The sequence below is a fragment of the Petaurus breviceps genome, unplaced genomic scaffold (assembly GCF_028583685.1).
Source record: "Petaurus breviceps papuanus isolate PSGF00001 unplaced genomic scaffold, PetGlider_PUasm1.0 216, whole genome shotgun sequence".
NCBI lineage: Eukaryota > Metazoa > Chordata > Mammalia > Diprotodontia > Petauridae > Petaurus > Petaurus breviceps.
In genome coordinates this window covers 947,865-963,891 of record NW_027185867.1, presented here as the reverse complement: position 1 = coordinate 963,891, position 16,027 = coordinate 947,865, and the positions used below count along the sequence as shown (strand labels likewise).

The window sequence follows — 16,027 nt, the reverse complement described above, 5'->3', positions numbered from 1 at the left end:
TACTACAGTACTATGCAAACTAACTGGGACAAAGGACAATATTTAAATATATTAAGACAAGCATTGTTATCCATAAGTATTTATTTAGCTTCTTACTGCATTGTACTAAGTAATCGGGATTTTTTAAAAAAAAGGACAAATAACAGTCTTTACTTTCAGAGCTTACATTCAGTTGAAGGAGACAACATGAAAATATGCAAGTTATGTAAACTGTAAATTATAGGTCATTTCAGAGAGAACTTCCCTCCACCTTAAGTTGAACCTTAAGAAAAAAGAAATGTTCATAGCAAATATACATGGTAGGTATAGCAAAATAAATTTCCATATTGGCCATACCCAAAAATGTATGTCTCTTTCTGTGCATCACCTCCTTACAGGAAGTTGGTGGCATGCTTTATCTTTGGTTGACTGAAATTGTAGTTTATTTTCTTTATAATGTTTATATAATAGCAATTATTCTAGTTTTCTTCACTCTGAATAGATCTAATCCTGATTACTGTAGAGTACTTGTTTAATTGGATTCATTTTTTCTGTATGTATCATGGTAAGTAGACTCCAAAATGTTTTATATATTCTGTAATAATTTTGAATAGACATTCTCTTTTTATCTGTTGCTCTTGGGTACCATTGGTAATAAATATAATGATTTATGTCATGCCATGCAACTTTGCTGAATTTCTTTTTTCATTTAATTTTTTAGTTGACACCAGTATTTTCTCAACAAATCAACATACCCATCTACAAAAAAGTCAATAATTTTATGTTTCCTTATATAAGCTTATTGCCTCAATTTCTCTTTTTTTACCTTATAACTTTAGCTAGGATTTCTAGCACTCTGTTAAATAGGTGTAATTATAATGGGTGTCTTTGTTTTACCAGTGATCTTATTGGAAAGGCCTCTAACTATTCTCCATGTCATATACACTTTTGGGTTTAGATGCTGTTTTAAAGAAAAGTCTATTCCTATATTTTCTAGTATCTTTAACAGAGATAGGTTTGGAATTTTTTCAAAAGTCTTTTCAACATTTATTGTGATTTTTATTATTTATGTGATTAACATGATTTATCATTTATAGTTTATTTCATATTTTATCAGCCTATTTTTTTAGGCATAAATTCAGCCTGGTTCTAGTGTATAGTCTTCCTGATAGGTTGTAGCCTATTTATTAATATTTTACTTAATATTTTTGCTTTGATGTTCATTAGAAATATTGGCATATAATTTTATTTCATTGTTTTTCTTCTCCCTGTTTTTTGAGGCATCTGGTGGTACAATGGATAGAGTACTGGACTTGGAATTAGGAAGACTTGAGTTCACATTTGGCCTCAGACTTTTAGTAACTGTGTGAATTAAAGTCACTTAAATCTCTTTTTGCTTCAGTTTTCTCAACTGTAAAATTAGAATAATAATAGTGCCTAACTCCTAGAGCTGTGAGTATCAAATAAGATAATATTTGTAAAAAGTGCTTAACATAATGCTTGGCACCAGTAAGCACTATATGAATGCTTATTAACTTACTGACCATATATAAAGCCTTTATCAGATAAACAGATATTTACCCCCCACTTGCCTGTTTCCCTTATAATGTTAATCTCCCTTCTTTCTCCTTTAAGGATCAGGTCCATATTTATATTGTAGAAAATAATTTAAAAGTTTCTCTTTCCTGTTTTTTACAAATAGTTTATATAGAATTGTAATTAATTATTCATTTGATATTTAATATAATTAACTTATAAGTCTTTCTGGTACTAGAATGCCTTTTACTTGTAAGTTCATTTTTAGATTCATTTTCTTTTTCATATATTATTTAAAGAATATGTTTTTTTGTTAATCTGGTTATGTATACACACACATACACACACACACACACACACATATATATATGTAGTCATCCATTCCTTTAAGCTGTACACTTTCTTTTTTTTTCTTTTTTGGAGGGCATTTGGGATCGAATGACTTGCCCAAGGTCACACGGCTAGTTTATGTGTTAAGTGTCTGAGGCCAGATTTCAACTCAGGTCCTCCTGATTCCAGGGCCGGTGCTCTATTCACCGCACCACCTCGCTGCCCCAGCTGTCAACTTCTTAATATCCTTGGGCAAAATTGTTTCTTATAATTTCTTTTATTTCCTCTTCAGTTGTTCTGAAATGTCTTTTTTTAATTTTAAAAAATATATTTTAATTTTTCCCCAGTTACATGTAAAAACATTTTTAACATTCATTTTTAAAAACATTTTGAGTTTCAGATTCTTTACCTACCTCTCAACCCATCCTTTTTCATTTTTTGATATAAGCAATTTAGTTTTACTCTCCTCTTAAAAAAAAAAACAGAGTAGCTAGCCCCATATTTTATTAGATTTATTTTTTTAAAGCTAGTCTTATTTATCCATTTTAGTGTATTTTTGCGTTCAGTTTTATTGATCTGTTCTTTTATTTTCAGAATTTTTACTTTGCTGCTTAGTTGGAGTGCCTCAACTTTTTATTTTTTTTTAGTTGCCTGCCCAATTAATTGGCTTAGTCTTTTTAAATTTTCCTCTAAGGAGTACTTGAGCTGCATTCCATCAGTTTTGGTGAGTTGTCTTATTAGTGCTGTTTTATTTGATGAAATTTTCTGTTGTTTCTCTGTTTTGCTCTTTGACTTACCAATTGTTTGGGATTAAATTATGAAGTTTCTATTTAATTATAATTCTTCAAATCCCTTCATTGAGTATAATTTTATTATGCTCATGTTTAGAGTATTAGAGCATATCATACACATATTTAGCATTCCTGCTTTTCTTTATTTTTTCCTGAGATCTTTGAATCCTAGCAAACACATGGTCATGTTTTATATACATGCCATTCGGAAGTGAGCGATATGTAAATTTCTTTCTCTTCCCATTTATTAATCTCCAGGTGTCTGTCATTTTGTATTTTTCTAAAGTTCTATTCACGTCCTTATCTTTTTTGTTGTTTATCTTTTGGTTGGATTTATGTAAGTGTGAAAGGGATGCAATAAGGTCCCCCCACTGTAAATGTTACTGTTTATTGCCTCCTGCAATTTGATGAACATTTACTTTAAGTATTTAGGTGTTATACTATTTGATGTGTGTATATTTACGTGTGTATATATAAAAAATTGATTTTGATGCATTATCTATAGTGCATACTATTTCCCTGCCTATTTTTATTATCTCTATATTTACTATAGTTTTATTTGAAATCATGATTGCTGTTGAAATTGAAATCAAGATGTTTGCATTTGTCTGAAGCATTAGATTTTTCCTCAGTCCTTCCTTTTAACGTTATGTGAATCTTTGTGTTTCAACCATATTTCTTATAAAAATATTCTCTCCTCTCTCATTTTATATGAACTCATCCCATTCATGTTCATGTTTGTGATTGATTATCTATATCCCTTCATTTTTTACTCTTTTAGTTTTTCCTCTTTGCTTCCACCCTCCTTTTTGACATTAGGCAAAAGAATTTGCCTATTCCTTTTTTTTTTTTTAATACTTTCTAGCATAAAAGAAATAGCGTGTTTCCATTCTGTTTCTTCTCTTCTCCTTAACCTGCCCTCAGTCCCAGGTTTTTATTTTTTTCCTTTCCATTTAAGCCTTTCTTCACGTTCTACCCCGTAATATTGGTGTCTGTTTCACTTTTAACTGTTCTCATGTAACTATCCTTCATTCTCTCTTAAACTCCTCTCTTCCCACACCCTCTCACTGACCGCTCTTACTTCCCTTTTGAGTTTAATGTATTTTTATACTGCAACCCAGGTATGTGTGAGTCATCTAATTGTGTTCCATATTAAAGTGAGGTGCATGGACATCATTATTATTCTCCCTATCCTTTCTTCTATATCCAAATACTCCATCTTACGCACTTTTAAGATGTGATAATGATTCCCTCCTTATTTCTCTTTTCATTCCTAGTCCCTATTGCTCTCATTTGTCTTCTGATACCATCAAAAAGAACAAAACCATTTCCACCCATAAAGTTCTAAGGAGTCATTTATTATCTTCCTATTATCATGTAAACAATTGGGTTTTTTTCTATGTTTCTCTTGGTTTACCCATTTCCTTTTTAAGATATCTACTCAATTTTGACCTTTTCATTAAAAAAAAAAAACTTGAAAATTCGCTATTTCATTAAAGGTCCATCTTTTCCATTAGTTTATGCTAAGGTTTTGTGTATTTAGTTTTGCTAAATAGGTTATTCTTGGTTGTAATTTGTCTTTTGGGACAGTATATCCCAAACTCTCTCGTTTCTTTAGTAGTAGTGACCAAGTCTTTTATGATCCTGACCATGGATTCTTGGTACTTGAATTGAAGTTTTGTTTTGTTTTAACCTGGAAGCTTTGGATTTTGTCTGTGACATTCCTGGGAGTTTTCATTTGGAGTTTTCTTCCAGTGGGTGATCATTTAATGATTTCTCTCTTTACTTTTACTTCTGATTTTAAGTAATTGGGCAGTTTTGTTCTTGATTTCTTAGAATATGTTATCATGAGTAATTTTTTTTTTTTACGGTTATATAGCATGCTTCAAAGCCATGTTCTGGTATTTCATATCTATATAGGAGTCTTTGTGATTCTGGGACAATTCTGCTTCTCATTGTATCAATATTTTTTGAGAGTTCACCATTTCTTAAGTAGGAACAAGACTTCCAGGCCTATTAGAAGTATGAAACACTCCAAATTGTTTTTAGGCTCATTGGACTTTTTGTGACTAAGAATGTTTTAGTCTAACCTTTATTTAAAAAGTGAGTTTCATCAGTGAAAATTACATTTTTGTCATGTACAGTGTTTCTATCTTTGTATTATCTTGCTATTCATGAGGTTTTTTTTTCTTCTTAGCATTTTTCAGCAGCTATATTTTTTTTTATTGGTGTTCTTGTTCTTCCAACTTAAAGAAAAATATGGACAGCAGCTATATCCATCTGAAGATCTTGTTTCTAAGGATTGTTTTTCATTCATTTCATTTGTGCCCAACTCTTCATAACCCTATTTGGGGTTTTCTTGCCAAAGATAGTGAAGTGATTTTCGCTTTCCTTCTCCAGCTCATTTTACATATGAGGAAACTGAGGCAACAGGGTTAGGGCAACAGATTTCCTAGGGTCACACAACTAGTAAGTGTCTGGTATCAGATTTGAACTCAGGGAGAAAAGTCTTCTTAACTTCAGGTTTAGTGCTCTGTCCATTGCACTGCCTTCTAAGGATTCTTTAGACTATTTTGCAACAATAATTTGTCATTTGCTGCTTTGTTTTTAATTGTTGGCTGCACTTTATTCTTCAGTGTGATTGACCTTTTTTAATTGTGAGCTTGAAATATCCTTAAAATGCTTGACTCTCCCAAACTAGTAGCTACTGCATTATCTTTAATAACCACTGACATACACTCCTTAGCAGCTACAAATTTTATGTGTTCTTGTTATAATGATTTAAAAAAATAACAAACTAAAAGCACAACAGAAGAGAACAATGAAATGCACAGAATCCATCACTCATATGAAAAAAGTATGGAAACTGACCAGTTCAAACCAATTTTATCTCAGTTACTCAAGTGTCAGAAATACACACCCTTGACCATTTCTTTTATAAAATGAAACCATACCCAAACTCTTGGTTCTTCCAAGTAATTTACCTGTCATTGTAAATGTTTGAGCATCACCATTCTTAGAGCCCAAGGAATTTTTTCAGTTTCCCTCAGGGACTATCATGACATACACAGGTACATGATAGATGTTTCATAAATAGTTGATGGTTGAACATCCTACTAATGTACTATAATCCAACTGTAGAAATGTCTAATATAATTTACTTTTAAAAATTATTATGTTACTTGGAATAGAATGGTAACCTACACTTCATTATAAAAAAACTGTAATAGCCTTGAGAACTCAAAAGAACTTTTAAGTAATTGTTGTAATTTTAAATTCTTATCATACTAAGATTTCAAAACAAAGAGTTCCTACTAAGAAAAATATGAATCAAACATTTTCAGCATGTAAAAGACCCATAATTTAAAATGCAAATGATTGTAAAACTAATTTGTTATTTTTTGTTTACATTGAGTTCTAAAATGAGATGTAGGTTCTGAGGATTCAAGGACAAACATGAAATGGGTCTATTTCTATAAAGGAACTTATATCCAATTGAGTAAGACAAATAAGTATATACAAAATAAAAGAGAGGTAGTTTGGGGGTGGGGATGGTACTTAGCATTAACATGTTGTGGGATCAGAAAAGACCTTATGTAGAAGGAAGCATTTTACCTGAGTTCAGAAGGGCGTGTAAAGAGACAAAAGTTTATTCAAACGCATGGGAGAAGTGTTTGTATGAGGAACAGCAAGGAGATCAGTATGCCTGTATTCTAAAGTTCATGTGGAAGGTTGGAAAGGTAGGTTAGAGGGTAGATTAAGAAGAGTTTTAAATGCCAGGTATATGTTGTGGGTTTTTTATGTCTGACGTTTAGTGTTCAAAAACATCAAAATTTTTTAAAAAGAACCATGTAGAGGCCTTTTCATTACCCTATACATGACTTATTTATTGTTAATTCAGAAATAAACATTTATTAAGTGCCTGTTAGTACAACACTTACTAACTATATATTTTTTACCCTTCAGGCTGTCTCAGGTATCCAGAGAATTTTATCAGCTTTAACAATGGCAGTCTTTCCTACACTCTATTTTTTTAACTTCCTCTATTACACAGAAACAGGATCAATGTTCTTCACTCTTTTTGCCTATTTGATGTGCCTTTATGGTAATCATAAAACTTCAGCTCTACTTGGATTTTGTGGCTTCATGTTTCGTCAGACAAATATTGTTTGGACTCTGTTCTGTGCAGGAAATATTATTTCACAAAAGTTAACAGAGGCTTGGAAGATTGAACTACAAAAGAAGGAAGATAAACTTCCATCCATCAAAGGACTGCTTTCAGCATGTAAGAAGATACTGTGCTTTCTTTTTGATTATGCCATGTCCTTTAGGAACTTGAGCATACTTATTGTTTTAACATGGCCCTATGTCCTTTTAATAATTATGTTTATTGCTTTTGTAGTCTTAAATGGTGGAATAGTAGTTGGTGATAAGAGTAACCATGAAGCTTGTATGAATTTTCCTCAGCTATTCTACTTTTTTGCTTTTACTTTCTTTTTTTCCTTTCCTCACCTGCTTTCCCCTGCAAAAATTAAAACTTTTCTTCACTCAGCATGGAGAAACAGGGGGCAATTTGTTGTGCTTACAACTGTCTCCTTATTTTTAGTCTGGAAATTCACTTATGTTCATAAGTATTTGCTAGCAGACAACAGACACTATACATTCTATGTATGGAAAAGAATCTTCCAGAGACATGATTTTGTAAAATACTTACTAGTTCCATGCTATTTGTTTGCTGGTTGGAGTATTGCTGATTCATTGAAATCCAAATCCATTTTCTGGAACATAATGTTTTTCATATGCTTATTTATGGTCACAGTTCCTCAAAAACTTCTTGAGTTTCGTTACTTCATATTGCCTTATATCATCTATAGGCTTAACCTTCCTATGCCATCCTTGCCCAAGCTCCTTTGTGAATTGGGTTTTTATATGATTATTAATTTTGTAACATTTTATCTCTTTCTGAACAAGACATTTCAATGGCCAAATAATGATAGTATTCAAAGGTTTATGTGGTGACCAAATGAACGTCTTACTTCATGTAAGCAAATTTATATTTGGAACTTTTCCCCAGTGATGACAGGACTTTGTTTAATAGCAGTCCAGTTGATGTTTATGTGATCAGATGCAATTATAAAATCTGATTTGCTTAACATGATGAAATATTGAATTACTCTAAGTGTTTAAAGCCCTTTTATTTACATTCATGAATCAAGGATGTGTAAAAATTATGGAAAAGAATGGAAAATAAGAAATGTTTATATTTACTTTGACATGTCTTAGGGGGAAAAAACCTTTCTAACCATTAAAAAGACTTAGACACTTCTCATCTATACACTTATGAAGGATGAAGGATTCTGATTATTATTTAGAGTTTAATATATATGGATAGGGCAGACCTTTAACATATTCTCATTTTGAAAGTAAACATCATGACTAAATCGCACTTATAATAATGCTTATTAAAAAGAAGATGGAATCATTGAGATGCATTACCGAAGAAGTATTAGAATTAAAAAAGGTCTTAGAACCAATTTCTATATAAGATTTTTAAAAGTACAACAGTTTATTTTTTTTCTTTTTGCCTTTTTTGGAGGGCAATTGGGATTAAGTAACTTGCCCAAGGTTACACAGCTAGTTTTTTTGTGTGGATGTTAAGTACCTGAGGGTGGAACCGAACTCAGGTCCTCCGGACTCCAGGGCCGGTGCTTTATTCACTGCGCCAACTAGCCGCCCAACAGTTTACTTTCTTGAATCATTAAATTGCAGCTCCCCTAGATAAAGAAAGATATAGACAAGATTACTTTTTGAGGTTCTTTTGATTTGATGATTATATATTACAGTAGGAACTTATAAGCTCAGTTTTAACTAATTTAGTTTCTTGTGGGTTTTTTGATGCGATGCATAAATCCTTTTGCATTATTCTTTTAAACCATTTTCACATTTTCCAAAATGATTTCTGGGTTTTGTTGCATGAAGAAATGGCTGTATTTTTATAACTTGTATTATATTCCTATGAGAGAGTCTTTTCATTTCCCTTTTAGTTAACAGCTGAGTTTGGAAGGTATTCTGCATTTGTTACTGCAAATTTATTTTTAAATAAACAAATTTGGTTTTTCATTAACTTGAATAATGTAATTATTTTCAAGGTTTTCTGTTGTATGGAAGGAAAAAAATCTCATTAAAAGAGATCTTAAAAGATTATATTTTCATCACAAATTTGCCACATGACAATAATTCTTCAAAAGTTGAATCTTAAAAATATGGAATTTGTGATGAAATTTTTTGTTATCCTCTTATGAATGGAAATTGGATTAAGGAGCTATCATTCTGATCTGACTTCAAAAGATCATAAAAGAAATTCTTCTTCCTCTTTTACTTAACTGGGTTTAGAAGGTGTTCTGAATTTCTTACTACAAACTTATATATAATTATTCTTTTATACTGGAATTCAGTGGAAAAAGCTAGAATGGATAATTTTTTATTCAGGGAAAAATTAAAAGAGTTCTGTACTCTGGGGAGGCAATACATAGGGTTTGCTCTAGGGCATCAAAGTGGCATGTGTATTTATAGCTAGATGGATTGGACCAAGGGTAGGATGAGACAATGGAGGTGAAAGAAACTATTTCACATAGACAACTATCTATGGCGGGAATTGTAAAACCTCCTTTCTCCAGGGAAGTTGGGTAAGTTTCTCCTTTAAAAGTATTGAGACCATCCTCTGGATTTGATTGGCTGAGAGAAATAAATGCCTTATAAGGTTCATGTCACTTCTTAATCACTTGAGTAAAAACAGTCATGTGGGCTTTGTCTTAACTTTAAGGTTTGGTTGGTGGACTATAATGAATAACTCAGGTGGATGAGCTTAGCTCTGCTGAAGAGTAATAATAGGTAACCTTTATATAGTGCTTACTGTGTGCCAGACACTGCTAACTGATTTACAATTATTATCTCATTTGGTCTTCACAACAACCCTGGCAGATAGGTTATCCCCATTTTACAGATGGGGAAAGGGAGTTAAGTGACTTTCCTAGGGTCACATAGCTAGTAAATATCTGAGACCAGACTTGAACTCAGATCTTCCTGACTCCAGGCCCAGTACACTTAATCAGTTCTATTCAGCTCTGCTGAATCAATTAAATTCTTGTCCTAGACGCATATCCTCTTGCTGCTATAGTTGAGTGTAACTGCTTTTGTTAACTGTTGAATGACCTACAAGTGTTGCATGTCATTCCAATATTGAACCTAAACGAATAGGACTGACCTGACTCAGACCTATTTCAGAACACCAGCTTTAGTTATGTTTAGGATGTCACAAAGGACATCCTGTGATACACTTCTGACCTGACCACAGAGATATGGTCAGGCACTCTAGAGACACTCAAGCAGGTCAGGTAAAATAACATCTCAATGCCTTTGGGAAAATGACCACAGTCTTAAACTATTTGGCTTGTTTTGATTTATTCTTTACCTTAATTAGGGAAAGGGAATGGTTTGCTGAAGTCTTGCCCAGAAGTTGAAGAGAACCGATTAAGACTCTTGGTTCGGAGTTATCCTTAGGCAAGGGAAGAAATGAAAAAAGCCTTCTTGGCCCTGGTTTAGGGATTCTAAGATCAGCACTGTCGCTGTCCTCCTCTTAATAGAGCACTTAGAAGATTAACTTTCTTGTAAGATCTTCTTTTCCTTTGAGCTATGTTTTCTCTAGTTGTTTTTGAAGCCAAGAAATACATAGCGTTCCTGCAGAAACGAGACTAGTCAGCCCATATGACAAAAAAATGGACTTTGGTGGCCATTAATCAGCTGATATCCTGAGGGATGAGGGTTCTAGCAATTCCTTCTCATGGGTTGGGCTAAGAGTCACATGCTGCAATATAAGAGAGACTTGAGGGACAGAGTGAATCTTTACACTGGTTCCTGGGTGGTGGGGTCATGTTTCTGAGAGGTCTGGGACCACGAAAGAAGAGTCCTGGGACTGGACAGAGACCCTCTCCTTTGGGGTGGGAACCAACAGAAATTGTGCTACTGATGCGCATCCCATCCCATTTCTATTTTCTAAATTCCCCAAGCCTTAAGGTAACTGCTGTCTCACAGGGCTCCTTATACCCTACTTTTCCTAGGCTCAGGTTGCCCTCACCTGAAAGATCTCCTTTTCCCCTAGAAGTCTTTGGAAACTTCTCAGAAAGGGCTTGGATGACCAAGGAATGGTGTTATTGGGAGATGTCTTGCCTTCTGTGGATATAGGGGAGGCTGAAACTTTCTCCGTATAATTAGAGTGAACGTGTATTTACTTGGCAAAAAAGAAGATCCACTATCTGACTGTGGCAATGCTCAGTTCCACGGATGAAGCCTCTTTTGGGGGCTACCCTCTTTCACCAGGGCTAGAAAAAGAGTCTCATCCTTTATCCACGAACTGAGAATTGTGACAAAGTTAAGTAGGGGATCTTCTTTTGTGAAAGACATGACTTTTTGGAGGACACCTTGTAGGGGTGTAATGATGGTGTTGAGTAGGGGTGAACCTCCTACCTCAAGATTGGGGAACCAATTTGCTAACTCAAGGCAAGACCACCAAGAGTAGGTAAGTAGTTTGAGTGGCACGACGAACTCAGTTGGGCAGAGTAGCTACCTTGTCCCTAGGGGATCGTGTGATCCTATGACCATCTTATGATGGCATCATGGCCCCCATGTCCAGATTGGAAATGGATCCACTCTCCAACCTCTGCCATTCTTGTAACATCCTCAACCTGATTATTCAGTTTTAAAGGGAGCACATGTGAGTGCCATAAACCTCACGAAAAAGTTTAATGTGATGGGATGCAAGAGTAGCACAATTTCTGTTGGTTCCCACCCTAAAGGAGAGGGTCTCTATTCTTTCCAGTTCTATTCTTTCCAGGTCCCAGATCACTCAGAAACATGGCCCCACCACCCAGTAGTCAGTGTGAAGACCTTATTCACTCTGTCCCTCAAGTCTCTTATGTGCCAACCATGTGGCTCCTAGCCCAATCCTTGAGGAGGAATTGCTAGAACCCTCATCTCTCATTGCCAGATTAATGACCACCATAGTCAATTTGAATATGCCCCTTGTAGCAGATGGAGCTGCCAGCATATAGGAAAAATGGCATTCCTTGGGAACCAGGTGCTTGGAGGTAGGGACCCATTTAGCAAATGGAAAAGGCTCTGTTCCCAGAGCATCCAGCCTTTGACAGAATTACAAACTACATATGAAGGGCATTCAAAGCACCAGACAAGTGGGATTTCAAATGTATGATTTTTATTTTTGTAAGAGGCCTCCTGAGCCCTATTTAGCTTGTGAGAGGAAATATTTTGCATCTCCTAACTATAGTTAACTCTAGAGGAAAAGTAATGGCATGATCCTGCATCATGTGTTCAGTAGCAATGACTTTTCAAAAGTGATATGGTGACTGGCCACTTCAAGAAGGCAGAAGCTTCTGAAACTTAATGGTCATTGGTCATAACCACTTTTAGGTGATTACCCAACACCTGACCCAGCCTGATATTTATGGACAGAGATCTCTCAAAAACATGGTCCCCATGAATCATAAGGGTAAAGTGGTTGAAACTGCTAAATAGCCTAGTTTAGGTCTTCCAGGGCTGTACTGGGTTCTATTTGAAATAGGCAGATGTGGGTAACTTGGTAAATTGTGTATGTCAGGATAACCAGGTGTGAATGTGGATTTTCCAAAATGCAGAGTTCAAATAAGCCTTTGGTCTTCCTTTGAATGTTCTGCATTCTATCCAGAATCATATGTGGGTTTTCTCTATCATTCTCATATCATTTTCTCTATCTTTCTCTATCATCTATCAAATTTGACCAAGTAGGTTAAACTTTGGATTTTCTTGGACTAGGTCACCCAATCCTGATTTCTCATATGGACCTATATTTGATCTATGACTTCTGACAGTGTGATTTCATCTGACCCAGTTAACATTATCTAATCAATTTGTGGGATCTTTTTCAGATCTCTCCAACAGACTAAGTAGAAGAGAATTCAGGTAGTCTTGGGGAGGATAGTAAAGGTATACTGGACTCTCCTATGTGAAAGAAAGTGCTCCTGATTAGTAAGCCAAAGAAATAAATTAGTTCACACCTTACCACTTATTTTAGGCCTGGGCTACTCCACTACATCAATGAGGTCATAAACAGCTTTGGCAATTGGCATATCTACTTTGTCCAGCTTCTTATTATTCCCTATAAGCTGCCAGATGTCAGCCACATTCCTTACTAGCCACACCGGATCATTGTAAAGGGAGCCAGTTTAGCAAAGTATTTTGACTTCCTTCATCTCCACCCATTGATCATGTTTGTACTTCATGGGACCTAGTATTATTTGAGGGTGACTATAGGTACTCAAGCAACTCCCAAGGTTTCCATTTGGCCTTACTGACAGTAATTGGCAATAAGATTTCTGTAAGCACCCTTGCAGGTACAGATTCCCAAAAGCTCATGTTGCTACTTCCCTCAGGAGTCTTCTCCAAAGTCTTGTGCAAGTTGAGGTATACCAACGAACCCATTAGGGACCACGAGTATCACAGTAAGCTGGCAGCGAGTGTCTGGACTTATGTCCAGGCTTGGTTGTGACTGATAAGTCCTTACTGCCCCGATACTACATATCCTGGTCTTGTTTTGCTAGTATCGCTATAGACTGGCAATAGATTGCACCTTTAATAATGTCACAAGGTTTATACCCCAAAGTTTTAATATGCTCAAAGCCCCTTATGAGAAAGAGGATCATTGCCTACCATCAACCTAGCAAGATTGTGCAATGCCTCTTCCAGACATTGCCAGGGCGTCTATTTGCACCAACAGCAATAATTGCACGAATGGCTTAATCTATTTTAATTTCCCTACATTGGATGATCATGGGGCATGACCAGCTATTGTGAGGGGAGGGGAGCAGCATAGATCCAATAACATACCTGTCTGAGGAAATTGGCCCTCTCCTTTGAAGAACCTTGCCAGGAAACCAGTTTCAGTGCACCTTTATGTAACCAGGGATACAGAATTCCCTACTTCCTGGCCATTTCTAAGCTACACCACCTGCACTTTGGCTATCATTTTCATCCCTCTCAAACTGAATTATGAAACTGACCCTGGTCCCCTGGACTCTTTTTTTTTTTTTTTGCTTTTTGGAGGGGCAATTGTGGTTAAGTGACTTGCCCAAGGTCACATGAGTAGTTTTTGTGTTAAGTGTCTGAGGCTGAATTTGAACTCAGGTCCTCCTGACTCCAGGGCTGGTGCTCTATTCATTACACCACCTCACTGCCCTTATCCCCCAGATTCTTGATAGATAAGTTTTCCCCTTAATTCACCAAGAACCATTTCTCCATGTCCCTTCCTGGTCATTTCCAAATCATGCCACGCTGCATACTAATGCTGTGCTTTCTGACTTGACTTTATGTTGTCTTCCCTCATTAGAACATAAGTTCCCTAAGGGTAGAGACTTTTGTTTGCTTGTTTCCAGAATTTGCACAGTGCCTAGGACATAGTAAACACTTAATAAATAGTTAATAATTCATTCATTTAAAAATTATATTTTATTTGTTTCAATCAGCAAAAATCTGCCTTCTCTTCCTCCTCCTTTCCCACCCCTGCCTCTTCAGAACAAAAGAAAAACAGTACCCTTTACAAACAGGTATAGTCAATCAAAACAAACTTCCATATTGGCCATGTCAAAAAAAATTCTCATTCTTCACTCTGAGTATTTCACCTGTCTTTCAGGAGGTGGGTAGGCATGTTTCATCATTAGTCCTCTGACATCATGGTTGGTTATTATGCTGATAAAAGTTCCTAATTTTTAAAAGTAATTTGCTTTTACTATATTATTATTGTATAAATTATGTGTTCCTGGTTCTGTGCACTTCATTCTGCATCAGTTCAAGTCTTCCTAAGTTTCTTGGAAACCCTCTTCATCAATTTTTATAATCATATTTATATATTATATATAATATGTAATGACATTTAAATGCCATAACTTGTTCATCCTTTCCCCAATTTATGTGTAGCCCCTGAGATTGCCGTTCTTTGCTACTTCAAAAAGAGCAGATCAGTAAGATTCCAAATCTTTTCTAATTTGGAATGAATAACCTATTCTTAAGAACTTACAAAATGCAAAATTGATTTTCAATTTCTTCTAGATGACTTTCTTCTCCTCCTAGGCAATTAAGTTCTATTAAATAATTTACTTAAGAAACAGTGGCAAAGTAAAATCTTTAAAATTTTGCTTATTCTCAAATTATTTGCTTCGTGATGAAAAATGTTTTGTAATCATGTTCATATATTTCCAGGGTTTGTTTTGGCAGGTAGACTTCCAAATATTTTATAACGTCTACAGTAACTTTAAATGGAGTTTCTCTTTGTACCTCTTGCTATTGGACTTTGTTAGTAATATATAGAAAGGTCAATGTTTTTGGTGGGTTTACTTCTATATGTATATTATATATACATCTATATATAATGTACATATATATTATATCCTGCAATTTTGCTAAAGCAAAGTTATTTCAAGTGGCTTTTTACTTGATTTTCTAGGATTCTCTAAGTATATCATCATATCATTTGTTTCTTCTTTGCCTATTTTAATTCCTTCAATTTCTTTTGCTTCTTTTATTGCTAGAGCTAATGTTTCTAGTACTGTATTGTGTAACAGTGATGATAATGGACATCCTAGTTTCACCCCTGATCTTATTGCAAATGCTTCTAGCTTATCCCCATTACATATAAAGCCCGCTAGTGATTTTAGTTAGATGCTACTTATGATTTTAAGGAAGACTCCATTTATTGCTATGCTTTCTAGTGTTTTTAATACCGTAGGAATGGGTGTTGTATTTTGTCAGAAGCTTTTTCTGCATCTATTAAAATAATCATATGGTTTCTGATAGTTTTGTCGTTGATATGGTCAATTATGCTGATAGTTTTCCTAGTATTGAACCAGCCCTAAATTCCTGGTATAAATCCTACCTGGTCATAATGTATTATTCTCAAGATAAGTTACTATAATGTTTTTGCTTATATTTTATTTAAATTTTTTTCATCTATATTCCTTAGGGAAATTGGTATATAATTTTCATTCTCTGTTTTGATTCTTCCTGGTTTAGGTATCAGTACTGTATTTGTATTATTAAAAAAATTTGGTTGGACTCCTTCACCTATTTTCCCAGATATTATAGTGTTGGAATGAATTGTTCTTTAAATGTTTCATAGAATTCACTTGTAAATCCATCTGGCCCTGGAGATTTTTTCCTAGGGAATTCATTGATGGCTTGTTCAATTTCTTTTTCTGAAATGGGGGTATTTAAGTATTTTATTTCCTCTTCTGTTAATCTGGGCAATCTAAATTTTTGTAAATATTCATCAATTTCACTAAAATTGCCAA

The 16,027-nt window shown here is 34.7% G+C and overlaps 1 protein-coding gene across 8 annotated transcripts in view; it reads left to right on the top strand.

Annotated features, from left to right (window-relative positions):
* Window positions 1-16,027, top strand: part of LOC138165858 (dol-P-Glc:Glc(2)Man(9)GlcNAc(2)-PP-Dol alpha-1,2-glucosyltransferase-like) — a 37,255-nt gene that overhangs the window by 2,038 nt on the left and 19,190 nt on the right. Inside the window, exons 3-4 of one of the 8 annotated variants that reach the window (XM_069094228.1) lie at window positions 2,540-2,569; window positions 6,603-8,760. The exons of 3 other annotated variants lie outside the window; for them this stretch is intronic. In XM_069094228.1, coding sequence (XP_068950329.1) covers window positions 2,540-2,569; window positions 6,603-7,655 — 1,083 coding nt within the window. In that variant the 3' untranslated portion in view covers window positions 7,656-8,760. 4 more of the 8 variants (XM_069094231.1, XM_069094229.1, XM_069094232.1 and 1 more) reach the window with 4 other exon arrangements.